Source organism: Littorina saxatilis, linkage group LG5 (assembly GCF_037325665.1).
Source record: "Littorina saxatilis isolate snail1 linkage group LG5, US_GU_Lsax_2.0, whole genome shotgun sequence".
NCBI lineage: Eukaryota > Metazoa > Mollusca > Gastropoda > Littorinimorpha > Littorinidae > Littorina > Littorina saxatilis.
The window spans coordinates 63,647,560-63,666,499 of NC_090249.1; the positions used below are offsets into that span (position 1 = coordinate 63,647,560).

The 18,940-nt window shown below is 46.5% G+C and overlaps 2 protein-coding genes across 2 annotated transcripts in view; both read right to left on the reverse strand.

Annotated features, from left to right (window-relative positions):
- The window catches only part of LOC138967845 (high mobility group nucleosome-binding domain-containing protein 5-like), a 31,982-nt gene extending 20,443 nt beyond the window's left edge, over positions 1-11,539 (reverse strand). The window contains exon 1 of the mRNA XM_070340504.1: positions 11,351-11,539. Coding sequence (XP_070196605.1) covers positions 11,351-11,539 — 189 coding nt within the window. The remainder of the gene's footprint in view (positions 1-11,350) is intronic.
- Positions 11,540-12,090: 551 nt separating this feature from the next.
- LOC138967846 (uncharacterized) lies at positions 12,091-15,806 on the reverse strand. Its single transcript, XM_070340505.1, has 4 exons — positions 15,778-15,806; positions 12,845-14,015; positions 12,365-12,556; positions 12,091-12,132 (listed from the first exon to the last, which is right to left on the reverse strand). Exons 1-4 carry the CDS (start codon positions 15,804-15,806, stop codon positions 12,091-12,093), a joined length of 1,434 nt encoding a protein of 477 aa, XP_070196606.1.
- Positions 15,807-18,940: the final 3,134 nt, after the last annotated feature.

Consider the following 18,940-nt stretch of genomic DNA (forward strand, 5'->3'; position numbering starts at 1 on the left):
GTGGACATAGGTGAGGGATAGGTCCTATCTACCGTCATTCGTCGTGTTGAGAGTGGACAGAGGTGAGGGATAGGTCCTATCTACCGTCATTCGTCGTGTTGAGAGTGGACATAGGTGAGGGATAGGTCCTATCTACCGTCATTCGTCGTGTTGAGAGTGGAGATAGGTCAGGGATAGGTCCTATCTACAGTCATTCGTCGTGTTGAGAGTGGACATAGGTCAGGGATAGGTCCTATCTACAGTCATTCGTCGTGTTGAGAGTGGAGATAGGTGAGGGATAGGTCCTATCTACCGTCATTCGTCGTGTTGAGAGTGGAGATAGGTGAGGGATAGGTCCTATCTACCGTCATTCGTCGTGTTGAGAGTGGACATAGGTGAGGGATAGGTCCTATCTACAGTCATTCGTCGTGTTGAGAGTGGACATAGGTGAGGGATAGGTCCAATCTACCGTCATTCGTCGTGTTGAGAGTGGAGATAGGTCAGGGATAGGTCCTATCTACAGTCATTCGTCGTGTTGAGAGTGGAGATAGGTGAGGGATAGGTCCAATCTACCGTCATTCGTCGTGTTGAGAGTGGACATAGGTGAGGGATAGGTCCTATCTACAGTCATTCGTCGTGTTGAGAGTGGACATAGGTGAGGGATAGGTCCTATCTACCGTCAATCGTCGTGTTGAGAGTGGACATAGGTGAGGGATAGGTCCTATCTACCGTCATTCGTCGTGTTGAGAGTGGAGATAGGTGAGGGATAGGTCATATCTACCGTCATTCGTCGTGTTGAGAGTGGACATAGGTGAGGGATAGGTCCTATCTACCGTCAATCGTCGTGTTGAGAGTGGAGATAGGTCAGGGATAGGTCCAATCTACCGTCATTCGTCGTGTTGAGAGTGGACATAGGTGAGGGATAGGTCCTATCTACCGTCAATCGTCGTGTTGAGAGTGGACATAGGTGAGGGATAGGTCCTATCTACCGTCATTCGTCGTGTTGAGAGTGGAGATAGGTCAGGGATAGGTCCTATCTACCGTCATTCGTCGTGTTGAGAGTGGACATAGGTCAGGGATAGGTCCTATCTACAGTCATTCGTCGTGTTGAGAGTGGAGATAGGTGAGGGATAGGTCCAATCTACCGTCATTCGTCGTGTTGAGAGTGGACATAGGTGAGGGATAGGTCCTATCTACCGTCATTCGTCGTGTTGAGAGTGGACATAGGTGAGGGATAGGTCCTATCTACCGTCATTCGTCGTGTTGAGAGTGGACAGAGGTGAGGGATAGGTCCTATCTACCGTCATTCGTCGTGTTGAGAGTGGACAGAGGTGAGGGATAGGTCCTATCTACCGTCATTCGTCGTGTTGAGAGTGGACATAGGTGAGGGATAGGTCCTATCTACCGTCATTCGTCGTGTTGAGAGTGGACATAGGTGAGGGATAGGTCCTATCTACCGTCATTCGTCGTGTTGAGAGTGGACATAGGTGAGGGATAGGTCCTATCTACAGTCATTCGTCGTGTTGAGAGTGGACATAGGTGAGGGATAGGTCCTATCTACAGTCATTCGTCGTGTTGAGAGTGGACATAGGTCAGGGATAGGTCCTATCTACCGTCATTCGTCGTGTTGAGAGTGGACATAGGTGAGGGATAGGTCCTATCTACCGTCATTCGTCGTGTTGAGAGTGGACATAGGTCAGGGATAGGTCTTATCTACCGTCATTCGTCGTGTTGAGAGTGGACATAGGTGAGGGATAGGTCCTATCTACAGTCATTCGTCGTGTTGAGAGTGGACATAGGTGAGGGATAGGTCCTATCTACCGTCAATCGTCGTGTTGAGAGTGGACATAGGTGAGGGATAGGTCCTATCTACCGTCATTCGTCGTGTTGAGAGTGGACATAGGTGAGGGATAGGTCCTATCTACCGTCATTCGTCGTGTTGAGAGTGGACAGAGGTGAGGGATAGGTCCTATCTACCGTCATTCGTCGTGTTGAGAGTGGACATAGGTCAGGGATAGGTCCTATCTACCGTCATTCGTCGTGTTGAGAGTGGACATAGGTCAGGGATAGGTCCTATCTACCGTCATTCGTCGTGTTGAGAGTGGACATAGGTCAGGGATAGGTCCTATCTACCGTCATTCGTCGTGTTGAGAGTGGACATAGGTGAGGGATAGGTCCTATCTACCGTCATTCGTCGTGTTGAGAGTGGAGATAGGTCAGGGATAGGTCCTATCTACAGTCATTCGTCGTGTTGAGAGTGGACATAGGTGAGGGATAGGTCCTATCTACCGTCATTCGTCGTGTTGAGAGTGGACATAGGTGAGGGATAGGTCCTATCTACCGTCATTCGTCGTGTTGAGAGTGGACATAGGTGAGGGATAGGTCCTATCTACCGTCATTCGTCGTGTTGAGAGTGGAGATAGGTCAGGGATAGGTCCTATCTACCGTCATTCGTCGTGTTGAGAGTGGACAGAGGTGAGGGATAGGTCCTATCTACAGTCATTCGTCGTGTTGATTTGAGTGTCCTTGCTTCACTAAAGGATAAGGTTCGTTAGTCGCTGGCGAATGCTATACAGATGTTATTATTTATGTTCAATGCTGTGACAGCGAAATGCGGGAGCCTCTGATTTTCCTCTACAGCCTCTCTAAAAATGGACATCAGGGCTATTATTAAACACGTACTTACCTCTCGATACACTTCCCCATCTATCTCTCTCTCTCTCTCTCTCTCTCTCTCTCTCTCTCTCTCTCTCTCTCTCTCTCTCTCTCTCTCTCTCTCTCAAGTGAGCGAGCGAGCGAGGAAGAGTGCCAACGATATTGTTATTGAGCATAGATACATCAAATCAAATCAAATCAAATCAAATGTTATTTTACGAGGGTTGTGGCATAAGCAATACGAACGAGCTTATTTTCAACCAGCCCTCGCCCAGAGAGGGGACTACTCTAAACACATATTTACACGGACAAGAGAGAGAGAGAGAGATACACAGACAGACAGATACACAGACAGATAGAAACAGACAGACGTAGAGACACAGAGAGAGACAAAGTCAGAGAGACAGAAACACAGAGAGAGAGAGAGAGAGAGAGAGAGAGAGAACGAACGAACGAACGAACGAACCAACTTTATTTTTCGAGGGTAATGGAGTAGATACAGCAAAGATCTTTTTTCATCCAGCCCTCGCCCAAGAGGGAATTAACTAACCAGTGCATAATATTAAAGCAGAAGAAGAAGCAAAGCAAAAACATAAAAACATGGTTATTAAATCAGACAAAGAGGAAAAAAAAAGAGAGAGAGAGAGAGAGAGAGAAAGAGACAGAGACAGAGAGAGAGACTGAGAGAGAGACTGAGAACAGAGACAGAGAGAGATATTCTAATCATTTCCCACAGGAGACGGATGCAGAGCTATATGTGAGACGAATCGGAAGCGCGAGAGTGACGGAAACATGTGCAATCATGTGTGACTGGCAGCAGAGACAGGGCCAACTGATACAAGGCATTGGGCGTAACAATTAACAACTTTTGATTGGGGCATTGTTTGTGGTATGCTTTGGGAGAGTCGTGCTCTGTCTGTCTGTGTCTGTCTGTCTGTTCGTCTGTCTGTCTGTCTGTGTTCGTGTGTGCTGCTCTTTCTTTAGGTAGTAAATCATTGATCATCTACTATTTACATTTCTCTTCGTTTCTCGAGCACGAGCAATATTTTGTGTCTCTCTCCTCTCCTCGTCCTTATTGCCTGTCTCCCTCGTGGTTGCCCTTTGACCCCAGACCCATAAGAGCACAGTAAATAAGGCGATCGACTCTCCAACAGACAAACAGGACACCGAACTGAGCTGTAAATAAGTGACTTCAACGACCACTCAACGCCAGGCTAAGTTGTTTCAAGGGCATTATAACGCAACTTGAGCGGATCTTTTGTCGTCGTTGGCGAACAAGGATCGACAAATACACGGTCTAGAAATGGCCAAGAACCATATATTGTGACAGCTTTGTGTTGAGAAAAGGGGGTTTAAATCTGTTCTGTGCGTCATTTGTGTCCTCAGTTCCAACAGCTGACTTTTATCTTTGAGAAACAGGGACGATGAAACGGCGCCGGTAAATGGCACGATTTGTTTCTCTTAATAGATGAACTAATCTTAGCAAAACATGTATTGCCCCAAATGAAAGCATTTACTCCCGTGTCATTTCATTCGAACTGTCAATGCCAGTTAAGCCCGTTCATTTAACTATATAAATATAAAGGATATTAATAATAATAATAATAATAATTGTCAGTAAGTACTGGTGTCACATGACTGATGTGAACCAGTTGATTGGCTAATGGCGATGCGCTAAAACTGTTAACGCACTCTTGGAGTGCGCTAACTTTTCCACAGAGTGTATTCTTCCGCCCTTTGCCTAAGCGAGACTGTGCTCTCATCCTCAGAATTAATTAATGACATGTAGCTTATATTCTCCACAATACCAAATGACCATAAATTCCCTGCTTCTCAATTAAAGCAGAAGTGGGTTTTTTTTCTGACAGATTGCATGTGCCTGTGCCACAGTGCCACTGATCTAAAAATAGAAGCCGCTGTGTTTCATCTCATTTTCGCCGACTTGCATAGATTCTTCGCATATGCCGTGTTAGTACTTCATATATCTATACATATAAATAAAAGAGAGTGTCTGTCTGTCTGTGTGTGTGTGTGTGTGTGTGTCTGTCTGTCTGTGGTCGCCATACCTCAGAGATGGCAAAAGATAAGCACAAGATATTTTGCATGCACACTGCCCTGGACCCACAAATGTGCACCTGGGTTTTAGTTTCTCCAGACATTGTTTCCTTCCTCGGATAATTACCCTCCCCATCTATCAATACAGTCTATATAGTGCAAGGGAGGTAAGTCATGCTTTGTCACCCACGGAAGGGAGGTAACTCTCATCAAACCAGTATACCGTGTCATTCTCAAGGGTTACCCCCCGCCCGCTATCACCCACACACACACACACACACACACACTAACCCTGCCCCCTGCTCCCCCTCCCTGCCTTCCAGATCATCGCGAATAATGTTTACGAAACGATCGCCTCAGTGAAAGATCACGAGAATTTACAGATTTCTCTCCCCTGTTCAAAAAGGTATGACGCGCTCACTCATGAGGTATGCGTGCTTTGATCAGACGGTAACTACAGTGGGTGTGAGAAGGGGTAAACAAATCACGAAGAACACGTTGAACCAAATAGAAACTTGCCTTGCCTATACATCCAAATGTATGAGCTCACACTGTCATTTTTCTTATCCACATTGGAATAAGATTCGAGAGGTTTCTGAGAGAGGGGAGAGCAGAAACACCCGGGCGAAGCCGGGCCTGACTGCTAGTATATATATATATGTAGCTTATCATCCACATTACCAAATGATGAGTTAGTATACAATTCTTTCGGATGAGACGAAAAACCGAGGTCCCTTCGTGTACACTACATTGGGATGTGCACGTTAAAGATCCCACGATTGACAAAAGGGTCTTTCCTGGCAAAATTGTATAGGCATAGATAAAAATGTCCACCAAAATACCCGTGTGACTTGGAATAATAGGCCGTGAAAAGTAGGATATGCGCCAAAATGGCTGCGATCTGCTGGCCGATGTGAATACGTGATGTATTGTGAAAGAAAATTCCATCTCACACGGCATAAATAAATCCCTGCGCCTTGAATATGACTGTGCGCGATATAAATTGCATTAAAAAAAAATTAAAAAATCCCTGCGCTTAGAACTGTACCCACGGAATACGCGCGATATAAGCCTCATATTTATTATTATTATTATTATAATTCCCAGCGGCTAACAGAAAACACAAGTGTTATTCCGATAACGTACACAGCATTTGGAAGACTGACTCGATCGACTCTGTCATACGTAGCAGACTACACTGAAATACGACTGCATCAGTTCAGTAAATGAATGGTTTCCGAATTATTATTTCAAGGCAAGAACAATCGTAATCGAAAACGTGTAGGGTTCAGAACGTTCTTACCATAATAGACTTATTACCAGCCTGCCTCATTCGTGCAGACTCAGTGCAGACTGCAGTGGTTCGATTGCCCTTGCCTAGCAGACGACATAAACCCCGCTCAGCAAATTAACATGTTGGGCAAATGTGAACGAAAAAACGATGGGGATATAATACGTGTAGGGTTCAGAGCATTCTTTAGTATCAGACTCCTCGATGAGTGAAGATACAACACGAAAAATATGCCACATTTATTTTGAAAATGTGCTAACCGTCGAGTCCTTCGGGGGGTAGTCAATTCAAGGGGAGTCACTCCGCACAGTCAATCCGTCGAAGCTCGACTGGAGGTTTCGAATTGCAAATAACGAAGAGCACAGTCCTTTCTCCGAGTTCAAATGAGGTCTCTCTGAAAGATCATCACTGTTCAGCTTAACGCTACACTGGAATTTACCAACAGAAATTAAAATGCGTGTGACGAAAGCACGACACACTTGAGACACCCCACACAAAAGTAGATCTTACTGTACACGACCTGACCACACAGTTATGCCTATTCAAATGCGCGTAGCAAAATGTGCGTTTGGAATCTTCTTTTTTCTATGGCGGTACTGACAATATCGTTATTGAAACAATCCCAGTGCACTAAGGGATTTATAGAGCAAATCTCGAAAATAATTATTGAACTCAGCGCTATGCGCTAAATCCCTTAGTGCACTGGGATGTCTCAATAACTTAAATAATAATAATAAATGAGCATTTATATAGCGCAACATCATAACTTTACAATTATGCTCTTTGCGCTTGACACATTTAAAATTAAAACACAAGCATTTACATCTACATTCATAGATAACAACGCTTAATTAAAAGCATACACCATCAAACATACATTACAAAACAATTCTTCCACTAACTAAGTAATAAAAACATGAATAAAAAAGGTAGTGAAAACAAGGAAATACCAGCTGAATACCTTTGAGCAACTTCTGTCGAAATATGGGCCGATGATCGATATAGGGCTGTGTGAGACTATCCAATCACAACCCCCGAATAGACAAATTGGGCGGGGATATAGCTCAGTTGGTAGCGCGCTGGATTTGTATTCAGTTGGCCGCTGTCAGCGTGAGTTCGATCCCAGGTTCGGCGGAAATTTATTTCAGAGTCAACTTTGTGTGCAGACTCTCTTCGGTGTCCGAACCCTCCCCCCGTGTACACTACATTGGGTGTGCACGTTAAAGATCCCACGATTGACAAAAGGGTCTTTCCTGGCAAAATTGCTTAGGCACAGTTAATAATTGTCTACCTATACCCGTGTGACTTGGAATAATAGGCCGTGAAAGGTAAATATGCGCCGAAATGGCTGCAATCTACTGGCCGTATAAAATTTCATCTCACACGGCATCACTGCAGAGCGCCTAGAACTGTACCCACGGAATATGCGCGATATAAGGGTCATTGATTGATTGATTGATTGAAATTCCGGAAATAACTCTGTCGGGTTTGTATAGGTTGTGAATAGAGTTAGTACCCTTGCTTTACGCAGACAACCATTGCCATGTGGTTCCTGTACACGTGTTTGAGACACGCAATCTCGCTAGTGACTGGCCTGTAATGTCCCTGTACGTTTCCCCACGTGACATTTCCCACGTGACATTATTTCCCACGTGACATTATAATTATGTCAGTCACTAGCGAGAGGGCGTGTCTCAAACACGTGTACAAGAAGCACGTGGCAATGTTTTTTTGCACAAATGCAAGGGTACTCACTCTTTGAACAGACAAGGGTACTCACTCTTTGAACAGACAAGGGTACTCACTCTTTGAACAGACAAGGGTACTCACTCTTTGAACAGACAAGGGTACTCACTCTTTGAACAGACAAGGGTACTCACTCTTTGAACAGACAAGGGTACTCACTCTTTGAACAGGCAAGGGTACTCACTCTTTGAACAGGCAAGGGTACTCACTCTTTGAACAGGCAAGGGTACTCACTCTTTGAACAGACAAGGATACTCGCTCTTTGAACAGGCAAGGGTACTCACTCTTTGAACAGACAAGGGTACTCACTCTTTGAACAGACAAGGGTACTCACTCTTTGAACAGGCAAGGGTACTCACTCTTTGAACAGACAAGGGTACTCACTCTTTGAACAGACAAGGGTACTCACTCTTTGAACAGGCAAGGGTACTCACTCTTTGAACAGGCAAGGGTACTCACTCTTTGAACAGGCAAGGGTACTCACCCTTTGAACAGGCAAGGGTACTCACTCTTTGAACAGACAAGGGTACTCACTCTTTGAACAGGCAAGGGTACTCACTCTTTGAACAGACAAGGGTACTCACTCTTTGAACAGACAAGGGTACTCACTCTTTGAACAGACAAGGGTACTCACTCTTTGAACAGACAAGGGTACTCACTCTTTGAACAGACAAGGGTACTCACTCTTTGAACAGACAAGGGTACTCACTCTTTGAACAGGCAAGGGTACTCACTCTTTGAACAGACAAGGGTACTCACTCTTTGAACAGGCAAGGGTACTCACTCTTTGAACAGACAAGGGTACTCACTCTTTGAACAGGCAAGGGTACTCACTCTTTGAACAGACAAGGGTACTCACTCTTTGAACAGACAAGGGTACTCACTCTTTGAACAGACAAGGGTACTCACTCTTTGAACAGGCAAGGGTACTCACTCTTTGAACAGGCAAGGGTACTCACTCTTTGAACAGGCAAGGGTACTCACTCTTTGAACAGACAAGGGTACTCACTCTTTGAACAGGCAAGGGTACTCACTCTTTGAACAGACAAGGGTACTCACTCTTTGAACAGACAAGGGTACTCACTCTTTGAACAGACAAGGGTACTCACTCTTTGAACAGACAAGGGTACTCACTCTTTGAACAGACAAGGGTACTCACTCTTTGAACAGACAAGGGTACTCACTCTTTGAACAGACAAGGGTACTCACTCTTTGAACAGACAAGGGTACTCACTCTTTGAACAGGCAAGGGTACTCACTCTTTGAACAGGCAAGGGTACTCACTCTTTGAACAGACAAGGGTACTCACTCTTTGAACAGACAAGGGTACTCACTCTTTGAACAGACAAGGGTACTCACTCTTTGAACAGACAAGGGTACTCACTCTTTGAACAGACAAGGGTACTCACTCTTTGAACAGACAAGGGTACTCACTCTTTGAACAGGCAAGGGTACTCACTCTTTGAACAGACAAGGGTACTCACTCTTTGAACAGACAAGGGTACTCACTCTTTGAACAGGCAAGGGTACTCACTCTTTGAACAGGCAAGGGTACTCACTCTTTGAACAGACAAGGGTACTCACTCTTTGAACAGACAAGGGTACTCACTCTTTGAACAGACAAGGGTACTCACTCTTTGAACAGACAAGGGTACTCACTCTTTCACCACCCATGCAAACCCGACAGAGTTATGTGTGAAAATCGTCCCGCATCTCCCCCACGTGTCTGTCTATACTACAGTCAGCAACGTGTCTGTCTATACTACAGTCAGCAACGTGTCTGTCTATACTTGTCACGTTTCACTATATCACTTAAGGTGATTATGAAACGGTTAGTTACTTCTAACTAACTAACCACACCACGATCCACTCTCGCAGTCATACAATTTAATGGAAACAACAAAAGTATAAGTTTCAGACGCCTGTTTATGTAAAAACTCGCCACCTCCCTCGAGACTTCACTCCCAAAATGTTCTTTTACGTTCAAAACGTAAAACCAATGGTCACTGACAAAACGCCAGTTAGAATATAGAAAATTATAGTAACACGCTGATCCCGTGTAAAGTTAGGAAGATATAGCTGATCTGCCCAAAAGTGCTAGTTAATGCAGGTGTCACACACCCCACGTTGTCACTACTCGAATATAATCACAAATAGAAAAGATGACAACGGTGGTCAACGGGGTGCAAAGACATGGTGCACTTAGCTTTGTTTTGCCACTGGGTGGACGGCCTGTAATTTGTTCATAGTCTCCACAACTGCTCCGTAGAATGTAGTGCCGGCTGGCGTTGTTACGAAGCAGGGAAAAGTGGAGACATCAGGCGCCGCACCCAGTCGCTGGTTAGCTGGTTAGCCAGTTTGCTGGTTAGCCGGTTAGCTGGTTACATCAGATGATCCCGGTTACAGCGTCTGCAGCTAACAGTGTCCCGCAGATAGGCAGCCAAACAGAAGATAGAAAGGCTGCAACAGAAAGCACCGGTGCACTAAACATGCCAGCTACCCCTCAACCTCCACCTTTAAACATGTCATCTTTACATATCTCATCGAGCACGTGGGCCTGCACAAACGGACTTTTTACAACAACAAATCAGCCATTTTCCGTCCTTCTCTCCATATCTGCAAAAACCATATACAGATTAGTATTTTAGCGTCACAAAGAGCAAATTATGCGCTAACCTGGAAAGAACAACAGAGAGTATTTCATTCCACAAACACAGACTCGTCAACAGCGTTAAATAATGATTTATTACCTCAAAAGCCTATGAATGTAGCACCCTCATGGAAGCAAAAACCGCTTCCTCCCTGGAATGGCCTCTGTTCGTCAACAGTGACACACCATCCAACCTCTTGCCGAGTACTTTATGCGGTGAAGAACCATCCCCGCATGGCGAAGAGAAATTGACGACTCGTCCTCAGCAAACATGTAACAGCAAAAAGGTGGTATCTCGTTGAAGTTCCATTAGAGCCCTAACTGTGCTAGCAGAACGGCACGTAGATAGAAGTGAAATATCTAGTCGTGATGAAAACCATCATACTCTAAGGACGCAGACACCGACCCTTCTCCTCTTGCCGCTGATTGTCAAGTGTCCAGTTATCATGTCTCAGACAGACAACCTTGACGAAAACACGTGACTAACCTTGTCACATATCAAGTTCAGCTATCGACAATTCTGCCTCGACAGCAGAAATCACCCCGTGAAATCCGAGCGACACAATATCCGTGTTTGTCCTGCGCTGTCAGCAAAACTCTGCCGTAGCCCAGTCTCACGCACAGGCGCTTTCTATCGTAATTGACCAAGAGAAGGCACCCCACCGAGTGACACTTTCTTGATCCATGTCACTAGATCGTGACACACCTCCCCTCTTCAAGACGAAACCTCGGTTTCGCTCCCAGTCATGTTCTCCTCTACAGCCCGAGAGAGAAAATCAGCTCTAACATTGTTGGCGCCCGGAATGACGCGTGCCGTGAATTGGTACGGTTGGAGGATCAACGCCCAGCGCATAAGTCTGGCGTTTGCCAACCTTGCAACCTGAAGGTATTGCAGAGGTTGATGGTCTGTTTCCAGACAGAAAGGTCGTCCTCTGGAACGAGCAACCCCTCGTTTCACCCCTGATGACTGCAACCTTCTCTGTCTTCTTGTCTTTGTTCTTCTTGTCTTTGTTCCTCTTGTCTTTGTTCCTCTTGTCTTTGTTCCTCTTGTCTTTGTTCCTCTTGTCTTTGTTCCTCTTGTCTTTGTCCTTCTCCCCGTAGGCAGTCCTTTCCACGTAGGCGCGCAGCAGGTTGGCGTGGTACAGGCGTGCTTTCCCGTTCATGACGATCCTGTAGTCGTTCTGGCCCACCTTCGCTGTCACCTCAAAAGGTCCTTGCCACTGCAGTTGTAGCTTGTTGTGTTTGACAGGTAGAAGTAGCAACACCCGTTCTCCAATCTTGAAGCTGCGCGGCCGTGCCTTGCGGTCGAATCCTCGCGCGTAACGCTGTGCTGCTCTTCCCAGGTTCTCTTGAGCCAGTTTGCAGGTCTCTTCAATCCTGTTCCTGAGTTCTACGATGTAGGTCGCTGTCGTTTGCACCTCCTCGTCAGCTTCTTCGTCCGTCCAAGCCTGACGTAGGATAGCCATGGGACCGCGTACCTGTCTGCCGTACAACAGCTCAAATGGGGAAAAACCCAAGCTCTCCTGAGGAACCTCGCGGTATGCAAAAAGCAGTGCTGGGATGTACCTGTCCCACGTGCGTGGTTTCTCCTGAGCTAGTTTCCTCAGCATGGTTTTCAAGGTACCATTGAACCTTTCCACCAGTCCGTTGCACTGAGCATGGTAAGGAGTGGTGAAGTGCTGCTCCAGTGATAGCAGTCGTGCTGCCTCCGCCATCACTCCTCCCGTGAACTGAGTGCCTCTGTCGGTGAGAACTTCTGATGGAATTCCCAGCCGGGACCACATGGTAACCAGTGCTTCAGCTACTGGCGTAGCCTTGATCGATTTCAGAGGGATCGCCTCTGGGTATCGAGTGGCGTAGTCCACCATGGTCAAGATGTATCTGTTTCCGTCCTCAGACGCAGGCAAGATGGGCCCGATGATGTCAACTGCCACCCGACGAAAGGGTTCGTTGATGAGCGGCATCTTCTCTAAGGGGACCTTCCTCACCCTTCCTTTGGCAACCACTTTCTGGCACTTGTCGCATGACGCACAGAAACGTCGGACATCCGTACAGATGCCTGGCCAATAGAAGTGACGCCACACACGGTCCGTGGTCTTCTTGGTGCCAAGATGACCTCCAAGAATCGAGTCGTGTGCCGTTGCCATAACTTCCTCGCGGAACTCGCGAGGCACGACAACCTGTTTGAAAGCTCCTTCTCTGTTGCTGAACTCACGGTAGAGCAACTTCTTCTCCCTGAGGAACTTTGACCTCCCATGCTTCCCGCTCAGCTTCACCTTCCCCGACTTCGCGTGCTCACGAGGAGTCGCTAATGTCGGGTCAGAATCCTGAGCCTTCGCGAGAAGCGCGGGGGTCACGTTCCCCAGGGCAGCTCGTGCGGCAGGTAGGGGTTTGAGAGGTTTGTTCTCTCGCTCCGCCTGTGCCCGCGTGAGCACTGAAATGACGTCGGGAGACCGATAAACGGGAACCTCCCTGATGACGCCGTCAACAAACTGAACACGGTTCCCTATAAGCAGGTCGCATGGAGGATCGTCCATGACGACGGCCACAATGGTCCCCGTGAACAACGGTGTTACGACCTTGATCACGGCTGTGTCCAAGTCGTAAGCGTGAGATGCCTCGGCCATTCTCACTCTGATACTGTCTCCTGTGTAGGCCATAGCCGGAACTAGACTCGCCCGAACCACTATCATGACTGCCCCAGTGTCTCGCAGACCTTCGCCCTTCACTCCGTTGACGTAGACGTTGCAATGGGGCTGGAAATGTTTCCTGGAGCACGGAACGCAGAGTTGTGGAATCGTGCATGTGCTCGTGACGTCCCTGAACTCTTCACTGCCAACAAAATGTACGCCCTTCTGGTCAGCCTGTCGCTTATGGCAGTCCTTTTTCACGTGGCCCCGCTTGCCACAGTAGAAACACTGGATGTCGGTTCTGGAACTTGATCCCTTGTGTCCCTGATCGTCCTTCCCGTCCTTGGGTCCTGAAGAACCTGCATTTCCTGATTTTCCCGGCCGTGAGCCTGAAGATTTGCCGGAGATCGCTTGGGCGTCCTCGTGAACCCTGATCCAGTTTGCTGCCTCCTGGGTAGTCTTTGGCTGGTGTTCCTGCACGAAAGTCACCACCTCAGGTCGCAGGCTGGACATCAGCTGTTCAATAACAATGAGGTCGGCAAGGTCGTCGACAGTCCAGTTCTTCTCGGCCATCTCCACCCAGCGCCGCAGGTAAAGATTTAGACGTGCCACAAATTGATGACTCAGCTCGCCGCTCAGTCTCTTGCTGTTCCGCAGACGTCGTCGGTAGGCTTCAGCAGTCAGGTTGAAGCGCTGGAGTAACGCCTTCTTTAGTGCCTGATAGTCCCTCGCTTCCTCGTCATCCAAAGCGTTGTAGAGCTGCAATGCGCGTCCTTTTAAACAAGTGCTGAGGCGGCTAGCCCACGTGGCCTCTTCCCACTTCTTGTCAGATGCAATACATTCAAACCTGCGTAGAAAGTCGTCGAGCTCGTCTTTGTCATCGTCGAACGTCGGCAGTCTCGTACGGTCAGCAACAAACGTCGGCGCGCTAACCTGAGTAGGTGTACCCTTCTCGGCCTGTAGCCTAGCTAGCTCTAGCTGGTGCTCGCGTTCGGCCTGTTTGTCCTGTCTGTCACGTTCGGCCTGTCGTTCCTGTCTCTCAAGTTCGTCTTTCTTTTCCTGTCTGTCACATTCGGCCTGTCGTTCCCTTTCTTGTCTGTCAAGTTCGTCTTTCTCTTTCTTTTCTTGTCTGTCACGTTCATCTTTCTCTTTCTTTTCTTGTCTGTCTCGTTCTCTTTCTTGTCTGTCAAGTTCGTCTTTCTCTTTCTTGTCCTGTCTGTCACGTTCGGCCTGTCGTTCTTGTCTGTCAAGCTCTTCTATTCTCGTCTGTCGCTCTATGTCTTCCCTACGTTCCAGCTCCTTGCGTTTAACCAAACTACGCGCTCTAACGCGTGCGTCTCGCTCTGTCTGTTCCTCACTGCCAGGAGTCTCGAAAGTTAATCTCCTCGTAGGAGATCCCCCTGTAGCCATGGTTAGTTTAGCAAAGCTTTATCACAAAGGTCAGTCTAACGCAGCTAAAGCTAGAACCCGCGGTGATGAAACGATGGATACAAAAATCCAGCAACCAGAAAATGCAGAAGAAAAATCCAAACGGTGTAGAACAAAACGCGTAGCCTAATTTATGGCTGCTTTTTGCGGTGAAACAGAGTGTTTCCCACAGCCGTGGTTAGGACAAAAGTCCTCGGACCCTTCCCCCCCAAATTCCAACAAAGTCAAAAATATGGAGAAAAATCCAAGTAAAACAAGACGGTAGAAATGTAACCTGTTACAGAATGCAAACAACAAAGTAGAGAACACTGAGTAACACGAATAACAAATCCGCTAACCCCGCTCAGCTCTCTGCAACGGAAAACTCTGAACGCACAACAACAAAGATTCACAAACAAAGGAAAGGGAAGTAATCACAGTTAGCGCATATAGTAGCTCACAAATTACAATTTACATTTCCTGCAAGATGTGAATCGCTTAAGGTGTGGTATGTGATCAAAACTATACAAAACAGGGTAGCACCAAGCAGAAAATAAGTCGAGCACTGACGAGATTATCTGCTCTTAGTTATCCTTAATTGGTGGGTCTTTATCAGTTGGAAATTAACTGAGTAAATCCCGGCTTGGCCCCCATGTGTCACGTTTCACTATATCACTTAAGGTGATTATGAAACGGTTAGTTACTTCTAACTAACTAACCACACCACGATCCACTCTCGCAGTCATACAATTTAATGGAAACAACAAAAGTATAAGTTTCAGACGCCTGTTTATGTAATAACTCGCCACCTCCCTCGAGACTTCACTCCCAAAATGTTCTTTTACGTTCAAAACGTAAAACCAATGGTCACTGACAAAATGCCAGTTAGAATATAGAAAATTATAGTAACACGCTGATCCCGTGTAAAGTTAGGAAGATATAGCTGATCTGCCCAAAAGTGCTAGTTAATGCAGGTGTCACACACCCCACGTTGTCACTACTCGAATATAATCACAAATAGAAAAGATGACAACGGTGGTCAACGGGGTGCAAAGACATGGTGCACTTAGCTTTGTTTTGCCACTGGGTGGACGGCCTGTAATTTGTTCATAGTCTCCACAACTGCTCCGTAGAATGTAGTGCCGGCTGGCGTTGTTACGAAGCAGGGAAAAGTGGAGACATCAGGCGCCGCACCCAGTCGCTGGTTAGCTGGTTAGCCGGTTTGCTGGTTAGCCGGTTAGCTGGTTACATCAGATGATCCCGGTTACAGCGTCTGCAGCTAACAGTGTCCCGCAGATAGGCAGCCAAACAGAAGATAGAAAGGCTGCAACAGAAAGCACCGGTGCACTAAACATGCCAGCTACCCCTCAACCTCCACCTTTAAACATGTCATCTTTACATATCTCATCGAGCACGTGGGCCTGCACAAACGGACTTTTTACAACAACAAATCAGCCATTTTCCGTCCTTCTCTCCATATCTGCAAAAACCATATACAGATTAGTATTTTAGCGTCACAAAGAGCAAATTATGATTCCACAAACACAGACTCGTCAACAGCGTTAAATAATGATTTATTCCCCCCTCTGCTTCTTTACCTCTGTAAACTTGTAGAGCTAGTTATTTTTCGATAATGACCCAGCAACCAAACAAATAACGAGCCAGCAACAGCCTGAATCCTCGATAGTGCAATGGGTTGAGAAGCTGTTCTGTTTTGGTACTACTTTTGCGACTGAAAAGTTCCGAACGCTCTATACGTACGAAGTATACATCTCTGGAGCAAACAATACAAACATACCGCATTTAAATTAACAACTACAGGCCTGAACACATGAATCTCCATATAAAATCCATGAGTTCGGTTGTTTTCTGAATCTAGATCTGCTGTGCACAAACGGTTCATCACGAGCAAATTCCCAAGGGCAAGGCAAGTAACTCATACTTTGTCTAGCGACAAGAGTAGTTCCCCTTCTTTTCACTCAGTTTCTTCGACAACACTGACTGCAATCCGACGGTCAGTTTTCAACAATATTTCATTTTATAAACAGATCACACGCAACCAAATGCACACATCTCATCAATTTAAACAACATAAAGCGGTTTCATACACTATTTTCCCCAGAAAACTGAACTTCATACAGTAATTAAGTGCAAAAGTTCGTCTGCTAGTCCCATTTGACGAAAGAACATTATCCTAAGCGATACTAAAACATAAACAGAACACACAATATCTGCCTTTACCGCCACAGCAGAATAACAGCATATCTGTGTACTTGATTTTTAGTCCAAAACAGGGAAACTGACAAGAAGTGTTAACAGAATGGAATGATTTGCACGGAACTATACAACCGCGCATTAATCGATCGCCTGCGCAGGTTGACTGGTTGAGTGATTCGGATTCGATCAAACTTTCGCACAAAAACTCCTGTTTTCTTTGAATAACTGAAGAAAGGAGGAATAAAGAGGTTACACACCTCGTCTCAGTGATTATTAAAAATAATGGTCTCAGTTCGCGGTCATGAAAAAGCTCGCTGAAGCTCGCATTTTTCATGATCCGCCAACTTCGACCATTATTTTTAATAATCACTGAGACTCGGCATGTAACCTCTACTTATTACCTCAAACGCCTATGAATGTAGCACCCTCATGGAAGCAAAAACCGCTTCCTCCCTGGAATGGCCTCTGTTCGTCAACAGTGACACACCATCCAACCTCTTGCCGAATACTTTATGCGATGAAGAACCATCCCCGCACGGCGAAGAGAAATTGACGACTCGTCCTCAGCAAACATGTAACAGCGAAAAGGTGGTATCTCGTTGAAGTTCCATTAGAGCCCTAACTGTGCTAGCAGAACGGCACGTAGATAGAAGTGAAATATCTAGTCGTGATGAAAACCATCATACTCTAAGGACGCAGACACCGACCCTTCTCCTCTTGCCGCTGATTGTCAAGTGTCCAGTTATCATGTCTCAGACAGACAACCTTGACGAAAACACGTGACTAACCTTGTCACATATCAAGTTCAGCTATCGACAATTCTGCCTCGACAGCAGAAATCACCCCCGTGAAATCCGTGCACCACAAAAATATCCGTGTTCGTTGTGCGCTGTCGGCAAAACCCTGCCGTAGCCCCGTCTCTCGCACAGGCGCTTTCTATCATAATTTGACCAAGAGAAGGCACCCCACCGAGTGACACTTGATCCATGTCACTAGATCGTGACAATACTACAGTCAGCAACGTGTCTGTCTATACTACAGTCAGCAACGTGTCTGTCTATACTACAGTCAGCAACGTGTCTGTCTATACTACAGTCAGCAACGTGTCTGTCTATACTACAGTCAGCAACGTGTCTGTCTATACTACAGTCAGCAACGTGTCTGTCTATACTACAGTCAGCAACGTGTCTGTCTATACTACAGTCAGCAACGTGTCTGTCTATACTACAGTCAGCAACGTGTCTGTCTATACTACAGTCAGCACGGGGTTTTGATTCAGAGAAACAGAACTATACCGTGGGCTTTTTCTTTGACACCTAAGAACTATATCTTGGGCCTTGTTTGTGTTGAAGTAATGGCATTGGTGTGTTTCAGATAGTGTGTGTCTGTAGTCTCCAACAGAGTGAATGGTGGTGGGCCTGGTTGAATAACAGAGTGAATGGTGGTGGGCCTGGTTGAATAACAGAGTGAATGGTGGTGGGCCTGGTTGAATAACAGAGTGAATGGTGGTGGGCCTGTTTGAATAACAGAGTGAATGGTGGTGGGCCTGGTTGAATAACAGAGTGAATGGTGGTGGGCCTGGTTGAATAACAGAGTGAATGGTGGTGGGCCTGTGTGAATAACAGAGTGAATGGTGGTGGGCCTGGTTGAATAACAGAGTGAATGGTGGTGGGCCTGGTTGAATAACAGAGTGAATGGTGGTGGGCCTGGTTGAATAACAGAGTGAATGGTGGTGGGCCTGGTTGAATAACAGAGTGAATGGTGGTGGGCCTGTTTGAATAACAGAGTGAATGGTGGTGGGCCTGGTTGAATAACAGAGTGAATGGTGGTGAGCCTGGTTGAATAACAGAGTGAATGGTGGTGGGCCTGGTTGAATAACAGAGTGAATGGTGGTGGGCCTGTTTGAATAACAGAGTGAATGGTGGTGGGCCTGGTTGAATAACAGAGTGAATGGTGGTGGGCCTGGTTGAATAACAGAGTGAATGGTGGTGGGCCTGGTTGAATAACAGAGTGAATGGTGGTGGGCCTGGTTGAATAACAGAGTGAATGGTGGTGGGCCTGGTTGAATAACAGAGTGAATGGTGGTGGGCCTGGTTGAATAACAGAGTGAATGGTGGTGGGCCTGGTTGAATAACAGAGTGAATGGTGGTGGGCCTGGTTGAATAACAGAGTGAATGGTGGTGGGCCTGTGTGAATAACAGAGTGAATGGTGGTGGGCCTGGTTGAATAACAGAGTGAATGGTGGTGGGCCTGGTTGAATAACAGAGTGAATGGTGGTGGGCCTGGTTGAATAACAGAGTGAATGGTGGT